Source organism: Melozone crissalis, unplaced genomic scaffold (genome assembly GCF_028551555.1).
Source record: "Melozone crissalis strain CALT ecotype California unplaced genomic scaffold, PUWL_Pcris_2 ptg000013l_1, whole genome shotgun sequence".
Lineage (NCBI taxonomy): Eukaryota > Metazoa > Chordata > Aves > Passeriformes > Passerellidae > Melozone > Melozone crissalis.
Window position 1 is genome coordinate 10,888,105 of NW_026535791.1, and position 19,989 is coordinate 10,908,093.

The window sequence follows — 19,989 nt, forward strand, 5'->3', positions numbered from 1 at the left end:
TGCATCAAAGTCAGGACCACAGTATGTGGAACTGTTCCAGCTCACAGGAATTAACACAGGGAATTGTTAGTATTGGAGCAGGTACAGCTGATCTTTCTAAATATAATGGTGTGCTTATGGCATAAAGCAATATGATGTACTCGTCACTGTGATCTTCAGATATGACAAACAAATTTCATCAATGATAAACAAGTGTATAAATAGAGATTAAAAGCATGCTAGCAGTTGCTGCATGGAGATTTTTGTCTATTTATCAAGCCTGTCAAAAGTGACATGATATCGTGCTAATAAGTATTTAGTATTATCTGCATCATTTAGTAGGTACTGCTATTACTACTACATTATGCTTTTTATTTATTCTTATTGAAGTTCATCAGTGTAAAAAAAGTTCTTTGGTTGTGTGGCTATGATACCAACTTGGTCAAAGTAGTAGCAGTCAAGATCTGAAGCCACAAGTCATGATTTTCCTAAGACTGTGTCTGACCCAATAGAAGATGTTTTGTATACTTTTTGATTCAGTGCACCATAAAGTCAACAGCTTGAAAAGTTGTCAATAATGAAAAACAATTTCCCAGTATTCATTACGCATACAGTGTTCTGTAACCATAGGTATCTGCAGTTTTCAGGCTATTTTCTTGGCTCAATAAGTCAAACAAGACAGAGGACCTTTTAAGCCCAGTGATTTTTCTGTGTCAAATTCTGCTGACCCAGTCATTTCCTCCTTAATGCCCCAGTGAACACCTCCATGAACTCTTCCACCAGTCAATACAAAACATGTCCATTATAATACAAGTGAAGTAGGAAAATGCCCAGTAAATATGGCTGTTCTCTGAATGGTTACGTGCTCTCCTGTTCATGCAGGTTACACTAGACTGCTTGAGTTTCAGAAGGACGATGGGTCCTATGGAGCATTTAAAAGAACCCCCAGTAGTGTATGGTAAGGGATTTTCTTTTCCTGGGCTTTTGTTTTTGGAGTTTTATTTTTGTTTATTTGATTGGGATTTTTTTTCGAATTATCTCTATTATCATTTGATGCATCAGAAGTTTTTCTTTGGTGATGAATTTTGAAGATCTGGTGGTTGCCTATGTACTTTTGCCATGAATAATCACCCACCAAATTTTCTGTGCGTATTCAGTCCTTGGTGAAAGAGATTTATACTGAGCCCACTGAATATTTTGCATTTGCCACAGGGTAGAAATATTCAATCTGATGGTGAACAATAATTCACTAGGTTGCAGTGAGTGCACTGTATTGAATATGAGTCTGTGCATAAAATTAGTATGTTTTTCTTCCTGTCAATATAGTCCACTATAAATATCTGTCAGCACAAGTTTGGAAAATTTTCTTTTGTGCAGGTTAACTGCATTCATTGTTAAAGTGCTCACAAGGAGCAGAGAATACTTCGGTATACAGGACAGTCACATAAGCAACTCGATTTCCTACTTGGTTACTCAACAGCAGGGAGATGGTTCATTCTACGACCACCACCCTGTAATGGACAGGAAAATGCAGGTAGGTCATCCGTAGTTAGAATAATTTGTTGTGCGTTTAGGGCTATTAGGGACTGAAAGGAGCACTGTGAGTTGTTGAATAACAAGAAATGTATCTAAAGAGAATAAATCTGTAATGTAAGCACAAAATCTGCAATGTAAAATTAATTTGTCAAGATGTCTCTTATGTCAGATGCATAGATAGCACTTCACCACCTTTATCTTTTATACAGTCTTAGATACGTTTTTCAACTATGCCAGTGGGGCACTTTAAAAATTTATTTTGGGAGGCCATATGTTTGGTCAAGATGTAGGCCTTTTATTGCTTAAGGCAATAGAGTGTAGAATTGTAACTTTGTTTTGAAGGGGCATCCAGAGCTCATCTAGTCCAAATGCTGCTCAAAACAGTCCTAGTTAGATCAGACTGTGCAGGACCATATCCAGCTGTGTCTCGAGTATGTCCTACTCTGTCTGGGCAACCTGTTTCAGAATTTCACCATGCCCATGATGAAAAAAATAAAATATTAACACTTAATCAGAATTTCCAATTCCATATCTTGGTCTACACATCCTCTATAACTGCCCAGAAACTCAAAATTTCTATACTGTCCATTAATTGAATCTAGGAAAGTAATGCACATCTTCCAAAACTCATTGAAAATGCAATGTAATGACCATATCTATGAAAAAACAGGCATTAATATTTTTATTGATCTGTGTCAAATAAGTTGTGAGGCTTTCACACTCTGGCCTCAAAGCTAGTTTCACAGTTGATTTAACACTATTGGGGAAAAAGAAACACATAGCTCAAGGACTGGTTCAAAGAGTTTTGAGTCTTTTTAACCTGTGTTCAAGCTGAGATAATCTTCTATCCTATGTATACTTCAAGAGCTTTCAGGGGAAAAAAGTTAATGAGACCACAGTGCTTACTTTATCAAGAAGAGAGATAAGAAATGATCCAGTACTGGGGTATAAATACCTTTACAGGAGAGTTCTGTCTGCAAGGTAGAGAGGGCTCTTTAGTATGTAGAAAGTAGCACAGAAATGAAAACAACCCCACCCTCCTAGTGACTGAAAATTGAAATTATGAATGTCTCAATGAGAAATTATAGATTTTTAGCTGTAAGATAAATAACTAAATATTTGATTATCAGCTGGTTCCGTGTGGTAGGTTCCTGATCTCTTACACTGCTCAATGCAACCTTTAATGCTGCCACCATAGGAGATACACTTTAGATGGACACATATTATTGGAAAAATTTAAGGCGTCAGCTACATAGTACATGGTCAGAGACTTGCAGAGAAGGTCCTTGACTTTATGGAAAGTAATTTTCTATATTTAATCATAAACATATGCATGCACATTTAACTTTTCCATTTCATTTTTCAGGGTGGCATTAAGTTAGCAGAAGACGATTTGGCTATGACAGCCTTTGTAACCGTAGCATTACAACAGACCCTACGTGTCTTCCCATCACCTGATGTGGTAGGAAACCTGGCTCTTTAAGTCTGCAATCTATTGCACTATGGCATATCCACCCTGCCATCTCTTGGAGAACTGCAAATGGGGCTTAAAATCTGCTTACATCTGTGGTGGATAGGAAAAGATGTTGTGGCCTGGTATACAACAAGGAGTTTTGAGCTACACGCTCCATCATCAATGACTGTAATCGCTAAGCAAATATTATTATAATTGTCTTAACAATTACTACAGGGAAGTATTCTAATTTCCAAGTGCTAGTTTTCTAGTGCCAAAAGTAACAGTTAGCAGGTCTCAGTGATCTTTACAAATGGATCTATTCTGTTTCCACAGGCGCGAGTGATTACAAGAGCAGTGGCTTACATGAAGAACCAATTTTCAAGAAATACTGACTGCTATTCTGTAGCCATCTCTGCTTATGCTCTGACACTTGTACGGTCTGATAGTGAAGAAGCTCAGTTTGTGAAAGACAAATTAAGGAACTGTTCTTCTTTTGATGAAGGTACTGGTAACCATTCTTAAAAATCCCTTTAAAAAGCACTTTTCCTAATGGAAACACATTTATATGAACAAAAAAAATTGAACTAAAGGAAGAAATGTTAATTTTATACAACTGTGTGTGTATATATATATATTTAATTATTTGAATAGCATAATTAAATATTTTAATATTTTATATTTTAATATGTAGTTTTAATAATTATTATTCCTATAAAGTGACAGCTAGTGAAGCCTGGATCATAACCTTCTCTGATTTTGAAACTGGAACAAAACTACAGTAAATATTCATTTATGTTTTCTGCTTCCCTTGGGAAGAAAAAAAAAAAGTCCAAGCCAAATGAGAAAGGAGAAATTTTATATGAAAAAACAGCAACAGACAGGAGTAGTACAGACTGGATTTGTGGTCAAGAGGGAAGGTGTCTCTTCCAGCCCACCTGCTTTCAAGGCCCCACACTTTTTCTGAGTGCTTTGTCCCAGCGGATGTCCCCACTGATGCCCATGGGGTGTGGCAGTGGTGACTGCTGAGTCAGTCAGATGTGTGGCTGCTCCACCATCCTGGTTATTCCTCCCAATGCATTTGGTAAATTCAGCCCTGTTCAACAGCCCCAGTTTAAGTGCAGGGAATATGCTTCTCCTTAATCAAGGCTGGATTTGTGACCATAATTAATACTGTTATGTCTGAGGGACCACCAGACACAATGCTACCACTCCATCAGATGGACATCACTCTACAATGGGATCATTAGACCCATTGGTTGGAGATCTCAAAATCAAAAATTGTGGGTTCCTTTTCCATTATCTTGTCTTCCCAGCTGATCTGTTGCTCTCACAACAGCATGTGTGTCTTGTGGTTCCACAGTGCCATGACAAGAAGCATCCACTGTGTAGAGCAATAGTGATTTTTGGCAGAAGTCTCTGCTAAGGTGATTCAGGACTGAGTTATTCTTGCAGCAAAGCAGCAGCGCTACTGGGGAAATGGCAACAACGCAGTCTCAGTGGAAACCACTGCCTATGCCCTGCTCCAAACCTTGCTCCTGGATGACATGGAATATGCAAGGCCTATTGCCACGTGGCTGACAGAGAGAAGGAACTACGGTGGAGGATACTGCTCTACACAGGTGCCTGACCACCACTTCAGGGGGAGTCTTAAGGGGAGGGAAGGAAGTAAAAGCCTCCTAAAAACTTTTTTATTTAGATCTTAACAGTGAATTTTCAACTTCTTTGGTATATGAAGCAGTAAAGATTTTGGATTGTTAATTAGCAATGGACCAAAATAAAATAGTTAAAAGCCAGCAAAGAAAATTCTTTGTCCTCATGAAGAAGTAGAATAATCTAAGGTCAGGACTCCAATGTGTTTACAATTTAGTGCTATAAGAAGAAGCTGGGAAATTAAATGAATACTCTGTGCAAGTAGAAACTGACAAATGCAGGAGAACATCAAAACAGCAAAAAGCATAAAACTGAACTCAAAGTGAGTGATAATGTCATCTCACATGTTGTTGAAATAACCTGGCATAACTGCTGGTATTTTTGCTTTTCTTTCTCACCTAGGACACAGTGGTGGCCTTAGAAGCTCTGTCAGCATACAGCATACAGACGCTGGACACTGCTTCCACCGACCTGACTGTCAGACTGGGAACACCTGGGAGGAGAAATTACTACAGCATTGTTCTGACTGATGCCCATGAAGAATTTCAGAAGCAGCTAGAGGTATAAAGCCACTGGTTGCTTTAAAGGTTTTTTTTTCCCCTCAAGAAGGAGAAATCAACTCCTCTGGCCTAGGTTTTGTCATGTTAAGCAACTATGATGTAGCTGATTTATTATAGCTTTAAATAATCTGATCTGTAAAACAAAAGAATCTTTTTAAAGTTAAAAAACCCAAACCCATCAGGTGCTTAGCAGCACACTTTAGAGGTGCTTTCCTGCCTCTAAAGACTTTGGTGGCATGAATCTCTCCCAAAAGTGAACAGCAGCTAGGAACCTAAGTCCTTCTAGGGAAAGAGGAGGAAGGGGAATAATCTGATTTTCACCGTGCCTGAAACTGTGAAAATGTGAAATCCAGAAAACAAAGGAGGGACTAAAGTTGGTAAAATACATCTACTGGACCCTAAAAGAGCAGAGTAAGATTCATTAGCTCATTTCATTTAAAATCTTGAGACATGAGGTCTCATAATTCCTTCCATAGCTCAAAGTTTTCCCTACCCAGGTTTGGGGGGGTAAAGGCATAGAAGACTGTCAAGATGTCAGGAAAACAATAGACCAAATTCCAAGCACAAACTAAATATCTTTTCCTTTCCCTTGGTTTGCAGTTTGAACTTGGGAGGAAACTTGAAGTATCTGTGAATGGCAAAGGAAATGGAACCATGAGTGTAAGCTGTATTTCAAAATCCAGAGTCCAGCTGGACTTCTTTAATCTCTTTTTGAAACCAAAGTGAAAACTTACTTGAAATGGCCCCAACTTTTGTGTTCCTACCTCCAAAACTCTAAAATGTGGGGTCTGAAGCCTGCCCTTATGGACTGTCAAGTTTTCCTGTCTTTAACTTTATTAAATCCATAAAATGTCAAGGGTGATAGAAGTGGCTGGAGTTTGCAAGACCTCTTTGTGTTTGGGAATGGAGAGTTATCTCAAAGGAGTCCCATATAATTTGTGAATTGCACATGGGACCTGCTTATATCTGTGACACTCTTCTGTGATCAGCCTGTGCCACTGGGGGGCTGGCCATTCTCTCCACGTTCCCATGTCCCATCCCCATGTGTTGGAATCCTGGATGGGTAAATTCCATGTCATTTAAATTATATTTTTAGTGGCTTGCTGTTTGTGTGTTCATCTTAGATATTAAAAATGTACTGGTCACCTGAGCTGAAGAACAACACCTGCAATGATTTGATTTTGACAGTGGAAGTGGAAGGGAGCCTTAAGTACTCTGGTGAGTGGAAGGGCAGGGGCTGGGTCTCAAAGGGGACAGGTTTGGCCAGCTGCTAATGATACTTCATAGCTTTCCAGCCTTGGAAAGTGGGAAGAAATGAATGAAACAAGGAAAAAAAAGAAGTCCCTGAATTCTACCCAGTCTTTGTTTCATTTAGTTTATTATTCTTATCCTTAAATATATAACAACTATGAGTGACTGTAGGTGCAGCAAGTACTTAGCAGTTACACAGATACCATTAGAAACTCTTCTTGAGAAAGGGGAGGTGAGCTCCCTTCACAGAGGGGAAAGCCCTGCTCAGTTCCCTGGCTAATGAGGGAGCCACTATGTAGGCTTAAAATTCTTTGAGGCAGATCTGTCACAGGTGTTCCATATAAGCAAGAATATGTTTTACATCTCCTGAAGTGTGTAGTCATCATCACCTCTGCCTATGTTTGCATTGGTCTTTTTTCTGTTTGAATTGTTAACTTTTGGAGGGAGGGAATTGTCCTTTAAATATTTATGCATAGCCTAAACTCCATTCTTAGCCTGTTAATTATTCTTACTATGGTTATCCCTAGAATTCTAACTCTGAATGAATTGGAAACACTGAGACAGTGTACAGAGAACTGTTATAAAACTCACAGTGATGTGAGTTTGGAATTTATGATTATACCAAAAATAAATTCACTGGAATTTATCATTATACCAAAAAGGAGCCAAACTGCAGGTAAATTTGTTCATGGCTGACCCTGTCTCTCACCTCCAGAAGCTGAATACTCTGATGAAGACTATGATTATGGGGACTTGACTACAGGAGGAAACAGCACATTTGAGACACTGTCTGAAATTGATTGGTTTGATATCCGCAGCAGAAGAAAAAGGGATCTGACCACTCGCAGCAAAACAGAATCATTGCAATACAAAGTCTGTGTCAGGTAGGTCTGCAAGATCAGCTCCTCATTTGCTTGTACTTCTCCTTTGTCACCCTTTTCATATCCACAAACTCAGCATCCAATCTAGTCATCGCAGAGTCTACATACACTGTAAGTGTGTGTTCTCTCTCCCATGGCAGGAGAAAAGGCTTCCAAACAATGGATGAGATTTATTTATATGGTTTACGTAGACTTCAAATGTCCACTGCAGATTCTTCCCCATCAAATTCTGGGGAGACTCTAAAGCACTTGGCAGACTAAAAATCTGAAATAAATATTTTATTTAAAAAGGTAAATACAGCTGGAATGCAGTAGTAGCATATTTACAGAGTTTCATCACTTTCTGGAGAGATGCTGTTACTTCCTTTGTGGTCACACTCTGGCCTCATTAAAAAAAAAAAAAAGGTTGGCTAATACTATCTGGGAGAGAAGAGGAGACAGATGGGATATTCTGTTGTGACAAGAAGTTGGCAAGGGCAAAGGTAGGAAAAAATAAACCCTCCTATGCAGCATAACACTGAAATACCTGTCTTTTTTCCCATTTACAGTCTGGCATTGGTCTCAGAACCACAAATTTGTGTCTTTCCTATCTATTCTAGAGAGGAGCAGGATGGAAGAAGCAGGTTTTTGTCCCCAGTAGAATTTTGGTTTTCCACTGACTTTTGTCAAAGCCTTGAAGACAGTGGTTTTATCTCCTCTTTTAAACAGTGGCATGAACAATAGCAGGGAGGACTGAAGTCACTCTAACTCCCAATTTTCACTCTCCCTCATTAAACACATATTCAGTGAATTTTTTACTGGCCACAGCATCATCTTCCCCATTAATTGCTATGTAACATTTATCAGCTACCAGATCCACTGTTCTGCATCACTGTTGTGCTGAGTGTTAGGCTGAGGCTTAGACAATAATGTGAAATTCCTTGTGGTTAAGACATGGCAGAAAACTGAAGGCAAGATTTACATCACCATTCTTCTTCCCTACACTGTGGTGCATCATTTATGGGAAAGAGAGAGTGCCAAGATAAAAAGTTCTGAAGTTCCACCAAGTGTATGTAAAATATCTCATGTCAAAGCACCCTGTGTGAGTGCAGAACCACTTCATTTTCCAGCAATGACACCACTTCCTGATTTTTGAGATGGTGAAAGCTGAAAGATTGGAAATCCAATACAGATATATAGTGGATAACTACAGCAATGAGGATTTTTGCCTCGGACAGCAAAGGTGATGTAAATTTGACTTAGGAAATGAATTTATCCAAATTTTTCACAGACTATCTCTACTTTCTAAGTAATAGAGGACAGATACTTTGTCAGTGCTGTTTACCTCCCTGGCTTCAACAATGCTTTTAAGGTGGGATGAACTGTCATATACAGGTGAATTTTTTCTGCCGATCAGCTCCAAGGAAAGCCTACATGAAAATCTCAGGCAAGGCACCTGGGTTTTGGATGACCATTTGACTAGTTTGGATGACTCATTTTACCTCCTGACTCTTAATGGATTAGGCAGCTAATTTTCAAATTAAAATCCACTTGGGAAAGTGAAATGGAGCAGAAAGTTTTGCTTCACCTTTAGGAAGCCTGGAAAGCCAGACTCTTCAAAGCAACCTGGCTGTTCAGTGCAGCTGTTCACTACTGACCATGTCCCTTGTAAAGGTCCACAGGTCCCAAAGCACCAAAGATGTCCCTGGTTGATCTCACTCTGCTCAGTGGGTTGGAGCCTGACACAAGGGAGCTCGAACAGGTTAGAAGCACTCTTTTCTATGAAACATTTTATAGAGCCTTTTGAAAATTTTTCTTTCAAAATCTTTCCAAAAATCTACAGAAGAGACATGGGAAAATAGATAGATAGATAGATAGATAGATAGATAGATAGATAGATAGATTTCCACTACTCTCATTCTAATTAAAATATTTGCTGAATATATAAAATAAATGCAAAACTTGTGGTGAACAGAGTTCAGATTTCTTAGTCCCTTGTAAAAGAAATTAGGGTGAGGCTTAGCAGGGCAGTAATGTGCCCTTATCATATCCTGCTGTCCTGTGACATGCCAGGACAGGGCATCCTGGGCTTGCAGAGCAGAAGGCAAGTAGTCTTTCAGTGCTGCTTGGTGGCAGGGCACAGTGGCAAGGAGATGGGGCACAGTGCTCTGACAATGCGGCTTCAGAGTTTGGGGTTCTGGAGCCAGCTTGGTTGAGGGAAGTTTGCTCACTTTTGTGCTTTCAGGGACAGTCTCCTTTAGGGAGGAAGAAAGAGGGCTGAACAAAGCAAACTAGAATATGGAAGGTGGCAGCAAAGATATTCCTCTTTTGCTGGGGGTTTGTTCTGATTTGTTTGTTTGTTTTCCTGCAGTTGGTGACAGCTTCAGACAGGTACATTCAGCACTTTGAGTACAAGGAAGGGAAGGTTTTGCTGTACTTTGGTGAGGTAAGCAAACCCAATGATTTTCTAATCCCTGCCACTTCAGATAGCATTAGACTTTTTAGAAGTCACTGCATTTTTCACTCTCCTTTACCTTTCTGTAATTTTTGTCATTTATTATTATTGAATATCTCAAAGAAAAGAACAGGAGGATGGGAAGAGAGAAAGGGAAGAAAGGAAACACACACCGTCATCTTCCACCATTCTGTGTCCAAGGAGATATAGTTCATATTCAAGATTTGGCCTTTGGCCCAAGAAAAAAGAGAAAATCCTCTCCCTCTCTAGCCAGAAGGGATGGTTTTCATACATGATAACACAAGTGTTAACTGGTGGTCCTGTAAATTCCACATGGACATCTTGCATGTCAAGGCCAAAACCCAGATAGTGATTAACAAATGCAAACATCAGGACCCCTAGTCTCTGTATTTTTCCCAGTATTTTGGATAATGACTCCACCCTACATCCGCTTAAATTGCTTCACCTTTGCAGCCAAAGCAGATATCAGCATTAACTCATCTATGCCATCAGAACAAGTGTTCCCCAAGTAGCACAGGCACAAACATTGAGGAACTAACTGAGGAGAGAGAGTTTTCTCATCAAAACTGTTCTTCCTTTTTCCTCCAGCTCCCAAGTGGACCAGATCCAGATTGTGTATCATTTGGGGCAAAGCAAATCAATCCCATGGGCTTGGTTCAGCCTGCAAATGCCATCCTTTATGATTTTTACAACCCTGGTAAGGGCACAGAAAAATTATACATAACTGCTTGAAGGAGAGTGTCTCAAAAAACCCCTCCAGTCCATAGAAAGTTGATTTTGATGTAGTGTGTGAAACCACGTAATTTTCTTTAGTGATTAAAAAGAACAGCTTTGCATAACTGTCTTCCAGTTACTGCAGGTAATCTAAACAGAGATCTTGATCAGGAATGGCCTAGTATTGCAAAGGGACTGAAAATGTGAACTTTTACACTCAGGAATTTTTAAATCAGATTTTCTGAGTTCCTGTTTCTCATGGTGCTTTTAAGCATATTTCACTCACATTTTGTTTTGACAGGCTTTGTCTTTAAACATTTAAGATAGACCATGTTGGAGGGTTGACTTTTGTACTGTGCTTGCCAGGGAAAGCAGTCTTCTTCCTCAATCAAAGAAAGCTTAAATGCAAATCATCCCCATTTGCCAAAGTTATGCAAACAATATTTGAAAATTAGGTCAAATCCCTACTTTGCCTTAACGGAGGGATCCAAGACAGTTTACACTGGGTTTAAACCACTAACTACTAGTTGATCCTATCTTCTTCTTCTGAAACAGTGCTGTGTTCACTGTTGTTCTATGGTATAAAGAGGCTTTTAAGATGGATGGTTTCCAGAGGGAACAGAAAAAAAGGGGGGATGCAGGGAGGGAAGAGTACAACTTAAAAAAACAAATACAAACAAATAAAAAACCCTGACAACAACAACAAAATTCCCAAACAAAAATGATCCAAACTGAATGAAAATAACCAGCTGAAAGGCAGCACTGTACTCCAGGTCCCTAAGCTGTAGGTCTTTGGGAATTGCTGATGTGCATCTGGTCCCTCAGTGCTCTGCTTTCTCTGGACCAGGGAAAAGCTGGGCTGCAAACACATAGTTTGTGCTGTACTGTAGAGGCTTTTCCACCTGAGCTGTCCCCTACAGGCTGCTTTGTTCCTTGCCCACAGACAGGAGCTGCAGTGTGTTCTACAGCGCTCCCAAGCACAGTGCCATGCTCTCAAAGCTGTGCCACGCCGACGTCTGCCAGTGCGCAGAAGGTAAGGAATGGCTCCAGGGACTGGCCTAAAAGATAGACAGTTACTTCTAGGAACAATCTACATGGGAATTGTTAAGCCCAGAAAGGACCATCAGAATTTTCCTAATGTGTAATACAGTACACATTCATCCTCTAGGATGTTCAGTATCAAGTTGATTTTTTTCTCAGATATCCAGGATTGTTTGATAGCTAAATCCAATATTTATATACACACATGTGCATGTGCAAGTAAAAACCTTCTATCACAGCACTAAGGAAGTTGTTCTGCCATTTTATTCTCTGCTATATTGTTGTGTGAATATGGATGTGTAAACTACATCTGTCTACATATCCATGCCTATTGTGGTGTATCACTTATTTTCTTCCTTCCAGGTCCCTGCCCGAAACAAAAATCAACTTTCAGTAAATCATTAACACAGACCACGCGTGTTAGTTTTGTCTGCTATCAGCCTACTGCAGATTATGGTAAGGCATGAAAGACAGCTGTTATTTTCAGCATCATTTTAACAAGTATAAACTTATTAAACTTAAACTGTGCCCAGACTTCTCCTGAACTGAGTAGGGTTTCTGTATGTGACCAAGAGGCTGAGGAGAAATAAATGAAGGCATGTGCAGTTGTAGTCATCAGGGCAGAGAAGTGGGAAGTAAAGGCCTTGGAAAGATGCAGTAGGATGCTGAGGGCAGGAGGGGTGGACATTGTGTTACATTATGTTACATTATGTTATTATGTTTAAAAAAAACCCATGGTGCAGTACCATAGCCCATCACATCCCTCATGTTACGGAACGTAAAAAAAGAATAGGGTTTCCGTGGCATGCCATGGTTCAGTAGCTCCTTCTGCAGAGCTAGATGGATATTTTTCTCTTTGTTAATTCACCTTTCTGGCCTCTTCTTTGGATAAACTACTGAAGGAAAACTGGTTGTGCACCATTGGTAAGTTAGATGCTAACAGAAGGACAGGAAAGAGCGAAAACCTAACCACAGAGGAGCTTCCCTGAAAACATACAAAGAAAGGAATACAAATCTAGAGTCTCTTGATTAATAATTCCATGGTTTGTGAGTAGATGGTACACTGGCCTCTGTTCAGACACTTGGTAGAAGCACACCTGTTACTCAGTCTTTGGATGCAATTCCATGTTGCCATCTGGCATCATCACAGAGCTGTTGTCTGTTGCAGCATACGAGGTGGAGATCCTCGGCAGTACAAAGAAGAATGTCTTTGATTACTATGAAGCCAAAATCCACAAGATCCTTAAAGCATGTAAGTATCAAAAGTATCAAAATGTTTTACTCCTTTCATTCACCTGCAGAAAAACTAGATTGACTAAATGTTAGCCAGCATGAGCCATGCAGATGCCTTCTTCTGCCGTGGAAAAGTGGGATCAGGTATATTTCCACAGTAGCCTTTCAAGAAGTCTTATTTATTGCAAGGCTCGTTTGGTGCAGCTGCCTCACTGTGCAGTTAAGCTCTGGGGTAGTTTTTTGGTTCACATTGTGCAGTCTCAGAGCACACGAGCTTCAAACATTTCAGATGAAAACAAACCAGAAGACACATTCCAGACACATTGAGTCCATGGTTACAAACTGGAGCTAGTCTAAGATAAACCCCTCCAAACACATGCATAGTGGGGGTATTATGTCTTCTGCATCAACTATTTTATTTTCTTTTATAGACTGTTGACAGATCCTTAATTTTTCTTGGGTGGACATAGCCACTGACCTCTCCTCTGATACTAAATGAAGATTTGAAGTGCTTATTACTCAATTAATTATTGAGCAATTGCAACCCTTGTGGAACAGACTAAGAGTTGTCCACAGTGACTTGCCTGAGGTCAAAAAAGACAGGGAAACTTCTGGAACTTCAATTTAATAACTGTGCTAAAGAAATAGAAAGGCTTCTTTGTTGTTAGGTGCAGTGTAAATGTCTGCGCAGCTCTCAGACAATGTCCTTTTGCAAGCCTGCCATCCCAGCTGCCCCATGTGAACTTAATCAGCAGCATCAGAGAGCACTGATAGTCTTCAGAGTCATTTCTGGGGAAGCTGTCAGGTGACACACCAGACTTCAGCTGCTGGGGTGTCATGTGGTCACCAGTTTTGAGTTTGGCTGCCAGAGGTTGCCTTTGAAAAGGAACTTCAAAGGTTTTGAAATCTTCCCTCTCTGGAACAGAATAATTAACTCACTCCATCAATCTTTTCCCAGGGGCCTGGCAATGTCACACAGTACTTTCTGGCACACAACTTGTGATCTGTGCCCAATGTTCAGTAAAATAAGGTCCATCCTTCCTGAGTCCAGAGAGAGCATCTGACATACCCAGGGCTTTCCTCATGGAGGGAAATAGTAATCTACCTAGTGGTCAAAATACTGACTGTAGGAGATTATGGTATCCCAGTGGAAAGTTTTATTAATCTCTTGAGAATACCTACAGCATTTAAAGGCTTTAGGGCTCTGGGTCCAAATGCATTTGTGCTCACAACTTGCAGGAAAGCACTGGAGCAATTCTGGGGTTTGGTAGCTGAGAGAAACATCCTTTGAATGTGAAGTTGAAGGGAAAGGATGTCTTCTATTCCCACATACTTGATAATTCCTTTTGGTTTATGCTGTCAGATGCAGCTTCTGAGCATCAGGAAGCTTTCAGCAGCTTTGGGAAGGGCTGGCAGGAGGCACAAAGGCATATGGGGATGAAGAAAAACCTAGGTGTTGCACCCAAATCAGCCTGTGACTGAACCAGTGTTATTACCTCTTGTATTCTCTGCAGCTCTTCTGAGTGAGGTTGGCCTCTGTTGCCATCACCGAGTTTAGATGAGAATTAGTGGGGTAAAATCTCATTCTCTGGACCCTGCCATTATTTCCTTAACAACCTTTGATGTGAAGGGTTGGTTCAGATGACAGATGGAAACGCTTATTTGTGTTTGGGAGTCAGCAAAAGAGAATATTGCAGGTGTGCTTCTCAGATTACTTTGGTTATTGACAGAATTAGTGTATATTTTTTAAATGGCTAATATTTGTGCCATCCTATGAACCCTCCAGGAGTCCTTTAGGGGAACAGTATAGCCCATACAAAGTAGCACAGAATCTTTCTTTTCCCTCTTCTTCCCCCCCTGCTGCCCTTTTTAAACATTATTTCCCATTACAGATTCTAAAACTCTAAGTAAATATTTACTTTAAATTAAACTTGGATGCTTTGAAACATAAAATTTCAACTTTTTTTTTTTTTATTGGAGATTTAAAATTGAAAATTACATAATAACCACTCAAGGTAATGACTCAAATGCTTATGATCCCACTGTCTGAATTGTATTAGGCCATTTGTGAAGCATATGAACCGAGAAACACCTTGGTAATTTAAGCCAAATGAGGCATAACATCATCATTTTCTCAAGTAGCTCTGACCCATCTCTGCATTCCGTGAACAAAATGAAAATTCAGGACATCATGTAGCATAGGAACAGCAAAAAGGTCTTGGGTTATATGAGAAAACCTACAGGACTTATATTCTGTCTAAAAATGTAGATGTATAAGTAACATACATTAAATTGATGCAAGTTGTACCTAGGTGGTAGATAAGGTTCTTAAAGCTAGGTTTCACAGATCAGCAGCCTATGCCAAATTCTCTGAAATCGAATTACTATTAGAATATTCTACTTCAATTTTCATTCTACTTTTAGGATTTTGATGACTAGTCTTTCCATACTTGTAATATAATACTCTGTACCAGAGCAGATGATGGACAAGGTTCTGTTAACCGATAAAAAAGACTGTGGTGCAATTTATGTGTAATTTACAGTAACTTTCAAATTATCGTTAGAAAGAGAGTAAGAAATTAGAATATTGCTGTTATTTGCCTTTTTTTTTTTTTTTAAAAGGACTTTGAAAACTGTTGTTCTAGTTAAACAACATAGTGTCCTCATGACCTGAGACTGGTCAGATGAATAAGTGTCTTTTCAGCTCTCATGTCATTGCAGTGTCTGAGCAGCCACCTCATCTGCCTTGGATACCCATTTCTGTATTTGGCAGTGCAATTCTGAATTAATAAATTTCTGGGCCAGAATCCAGACCAGAGTCTTTTAAGTTACTTTAGCATGGAAATCACCAGCAGATTGTCCTGTGTATCAGATTCAGAGGGAAGAGCATAAAGGCTGCATTAGCAAAGTTCTGGTCAGGTGTACTAAGGAGAGTGAGATTTCAATATTGTCTGCTGCATTGTTGAGCCTCAAAATGTTTGAATTTAGTTTGCTGGCTTTTAAGAGCACCCTGAACCTGAGCGTTCTGAAATGGAAGACAGCATGTTTTCCATTTTCCTTGGCTTTTCCTTCAGTCTCTGAGACTTAAGCAAACTCCATAATGTCTGAAAGGTCCTAAGGTCTATAGGAAAACATCTCCTTCAATAATTACTGCAAACACCAAGAAAACTAAGTCAAAAGTGGCTGACTTTCTTTCTATCAGGTCACACTAAGGGAAATGTATCCTACCACAGCAGGGCCATTTCTTCATTTGACTGTGGTGGTGTTCGCAGGGATCCCAGGACAAGGGAAGAGATGGGAATCTTGACTCCATGTTTCAGAAGGCTGATTTATTATTATTTATTATTATATATGAGATATATTATATTAAAAGAAAATTATATACTAAAACTATACTAAAAGAATAGAGAGAAAAGGATTTAATCAGAAGACAAGGAAAGGAATGGAATGATAAAATCTTGTGACTGCTCACAGCCTCAACACAGGCGGCTGTCATTGGTCATCAAGTAAAAACAATTTCACATGCTAGGTAAAAAATTCTCAAAATCACATTCCAAAGCAGCAAAACATCGAGAAGCTGAAGCTTCCCAGCTTCTCAGAAGAAAAAGATCCTGACAAAAGGATTTTTCAGAAAATATGTCTGTGACACCTGACAAGCCCAATTCCAAAGTGGAACATCACCTTGGCTTAGCAGTGGAGCAAATCACCACAGGGGGCTGTGTCCTGTGGGCTACAGTTCTTCTCTCTGTTAGAAAAGTTCATGGGGTTTTCTGTTCTTGTCCCACAGCTGCGGATGAAAGCATCCAGGTGGGTGAGCACCGACAGTTCCTATCACGCTCCATGTGCCAGTTAAACATTGTCCCTGGCAAACGCTACCTCCTCATGGGGAGAGATGGGCAAACTGTGGATTGCAACAACAAGTAAGTGCAAAATGGTCTCTGGGCAGCAGCAGCTGCTATCCTGGACCATAAACCCAGAGGATACTCAGTTTATTAGAATACCTCCAGAAAGCAAAGGCAAAAAAAAAGCATCAAATTTCTCAGGGGATGATTCTGCTGGACTTACTAAAATGCAAAGTGTTCCACTCTATAGGCAAAAGCAGAGCTCTGGGGAAGAGCTGAGCCATCCAATTCTATTGCATCATGGATCTGTGGTTCCCAGACCTCTCAGGATCAAATCTGGCCCTGGTTCCCCTGGGTTAAAAACTCACAGCTGGAAAAGGGCAATGGGATAAGCTACCCAGTCCATCTGTTGCAGATGCCTTAAACAGCTCCTGTGTTTGCAGAAGAAATGTGTGGGACCATGACTAAGAGCAGTTCCCAAGGTTGCTGTTACACCATGCACGTGTGTAGCACATTCTTGTCATTTCTCACTGTCACGCTTTAATGAATAAAAGGGAATTTATCTGAGTGGGAATTTAGTATGACATTATCAAATATTCAGGGAGGAAGAATTTATAAATGTTTCCTTTCCCTGCACAGAACTAGACAAAGGTAATGCCTCTGAAAGCTTTTAGGGAGGAGATCTCCATCAAGGTGTGAGCACCACTTCCTAAAAACCTTAAAAAGTCCCATTCCCATCTCTATATGATGCCAAAGTGACTGCCTAGGTCAGTGGCCTGCTTCAAAAAAAGCCTAATAGATAGACACTGGGGTGTCCTTGCAGAGGTTTAATCTCCAACATATTCTCCAGGTTAGGCATGAAATACTGGAAGTTACACAGTTCTCATGGGTACACTCTGCTGAAACTAAACTTCCCTTCACTGTCCCACTGGTGTGCACTTGGGCTTTTTGTGTCATTCTGGAAACTCTAACAAAAACTCAGCTCAAGCTTATCTGACATACTCAAAACACAAGTACAGCCAGGTCTGTCCTAGCTTGGCACTGACACATCCCAGATTTTCATCGAAGCTCAGTTAACCTGCTGGTGAAGACAAGTTTCTTGGCTAGTATAACTCTTGATTTCAGAGATGCCTCTCTGGAGGGATGAGTAGATCAGGGATTACACTTTCCCATTGCTCCATGTCAGGAATAATGACTAACCTTCTTTACCTGTCCCATTTTCCATCAGGATGCAATACTTACTTGATGCACAAGCCTGGGTAGAGAAAATCCCGGAGGGCAGCGAGTGCCGCAGCACTCTGCGCCGGCAGAGCTGTGCTCACCTGCAGGACTTCCTGAGCACCTCCGACAGCCTGTGCCATGTCTGAACAACGGCTCTGACCCCACATCTCTCCGGGGCTGCAGCTTACTTTCTGCCAGAATTCCTCCTGCAAAGCCTGTGCATCCCAGTGGCACCTGTAACATGGCAGGGCTGCTTCCATTGCTGTTTCACTGATTGGGGTGTGAAGCATCCTCTTGAGGGTGTGAGCATGGGTAATACAATAAAAATGCAGTTCCTCTACTAGCTACTGTGCTTATTGTACCTGACACCGGGGAAGAGAGAGCAGGAGTTTGTGTCTCCTTGAGCTATTCTACAACAGTGCAATTATCCTGCAGAGAGTCAAAAGAAAAGCACATTGCGCATTGTCTGAATACTTCCTGCAGTCCTGGGCAAGGAAAAAAATATTTTTAAAAAAGACCAAGACATTTTTATGGGTCAAAAAGAAAACTGGGTCTTACCTGTGTTACACTGCTGCTGAAAGAGTAGAGATACCAACTCATGCTTAACACAGCAGCTGGTTTCTGGCTGTAATTGTGAGTCCTGCTGACCCCATGGCTGGATTCCATACACTTCTAAAGCTGCAACTAGGAGTGGTACACTGAGCATGCCCTGTGCTGGACTCTTCCACAGGGAGTCTTCCACAGGCTTGTTAGGCTGGTAGCTCACTGAGGGCACAGAATTGCTTTTAACTGCTCTCTGTAGCCACATATCTTTCAAGCTTTTCTTTTCCTTGAATTTAGCTCAAAACTGCTCTTTTCTTGGGATAAGAAAAAGTCTGTGGAAAATGTTTTGGTAACGCTAATAAGCAGATGACTTTCAACCACAGGTTTTGCTTCTTTAGCTTGCCAGCAAAATGCCATTTGGCAGTCATGTCTGAAGCAGAAAAGAACTATGTAGGTCACCAGCCTCCGATGCTCGTACCACTATCTGTGCCAGCAGCTACTGAGCACAAACATTTGTCACCTGGACTGCTTGTGCTACACTGCAGTAAAAATAAGAAGGGCCTGTGTCAATGATATGACAATTAGTAGATCCATGCTGAGGTGGTTAATTTGGAGTCAAATGTTGCTACTGATAGAAAGGGCAACAGTGATGCTCATGTCGCCAAGACATTACACTGCAGCAGCACCTACCAAAACAGCTCCATCACCAGAAATTTCAGATTCACAGAAGACAGTTCATTGCCTTGTGCCTGAACTCAGAACTGAACAGCTATCTTTGAAGGCTGCAAACTCAAACTTAGCATCAGCTGGACCTGGATATTAGCAACATCTTCCTCTCAGATGCCAAGCATTTCATGGATGGAGGGTAGGGAAGGCTCATTTCAGGAAAATCTCAATGACTGCTTCATGACATATGTAAAGGAAGATAAGAAACCTACTGAAGGTGTAAGACAGGTGCTTAAAATGACAGAGAACCTTGAGGTTTGCCCCAGCTTTCACATTTATGAAATGTGATTGTAATGCCTGGTCATACATTCTCTTTATTACACAGCTTCTATAAATGTCAGTGATATGGCAAAATACAGCTGAGGTCAGTAAAGCAAGTACTAATTTCTATTAATATAAGATAAAGAATAGATTGTTGCACTGACATACCCATTATCCAGTAATTCTGCCAATATTTATGAAAGAATACCTCTAAGGTTAAGCGCCAAATCCTTCCTTTCCACTCCACAAGTCTTGAGTTAAAACCAATGTCTGACCCTTCTGCTGTGTGGAATATATCAACAGCTCAGAAGTTCTTGCCTGGCAAACAAATCACCAAATAATTGCAACACTCAAGACTCTGTAAACAGTGGTGAAAGCATCTTTAAAATTTTATATCAGATCTAACATACATTTTGCATATTTTCTTCCATTTTGCTTGCAGGTGAGTTTAAGCTGGAACTGCTTAGTGTCTGAACTTTGAAAATGCAACTCAATGTGGGAGCTGTGTGTGACTATTAAACTTATTTTGGGGGCAGAGGTAATAAACATGATTCTACTTTAACTCTGCCAATTGGGTCCCCTTTGCTTCCTAGGAAAACCTTTAAATATCTCTGGCCTAGGATCTAGCATAGAGCAATCT

At 40.4% G+C, this 19,989-nt stretch overlaps 1 protein-coding gene across 3 annotated transcripts in view; it reads left to right on the top strand.

Annotated features, from left to right (window-relative positions):
• LOC128934139 (complement C4-like) overlaps positions 1-18,142 on the top strand; it is a 52,863-nt gene extending 34,721 nt beyond the window's left edge. For all 3 annotated transcript variants that reach the window (XM_054271536.1, XM_054271537.1, XM_054271538.1), the window contains 17 exons: positions 862-937; positions 1,357-1,513; positions 2,882-2,977; positions 3,305-3,473; positions 4,424-4,590; positions 5,024-5,182; positions 5,782-5,841; positions 6,306-6,399; positions 7,148-7,316; positions 8,967-9,054; positions 9,664-9,738; positions 10,357-10,465; positions 11,426-11,515; positions 11,887-11,979; positions 12,692-12,775; positions 16,544-16,676; positions 17,827-18,142. In XM_054271536.1, coding sequence (XP_054127511.1) covers positions 862-937; positions 1,357-1,513; positions 2,882-2,977; positions 3,305-3,473; positions 4,424-4,590; positions 5,024-5,182; positions 5,782-5,841; positions 6,306-6,399; positions 7,148-7,316; positions 8,967-9,054; positions 9,664-9,738; positions 10,357-10,465; positions 11,426-11,515; positions 11,887-11,979; positions 12,692-12,775; positions 16,544-16,676; positions 17,827-17,965 — 1,958 coding nt within the window. In that variant the 3' untranslated portion in view covers positions 17,966-18,142. The remainder of the gene's footprint in view (positions 1-861; positions 938-1,356; positions 1,514-2,881; positions 2,978-3,304; positions 3,474-4,423; positions 4,591-5,023; positions 5,183-5,781; positions 5,842-6,305; positions 6,400-7,147; positions 7,317-8,966; positions 9,055-9,663; positions 9,739-10,356; positions 10,466-11,425; positions 11,516-11,886; positions 11,980-12,691; positions 12,776-16,543; positions 16,677-17,826) is intronic.
• Positions 18,143-19,989: the final 1,847 nt, after the last annotated feature.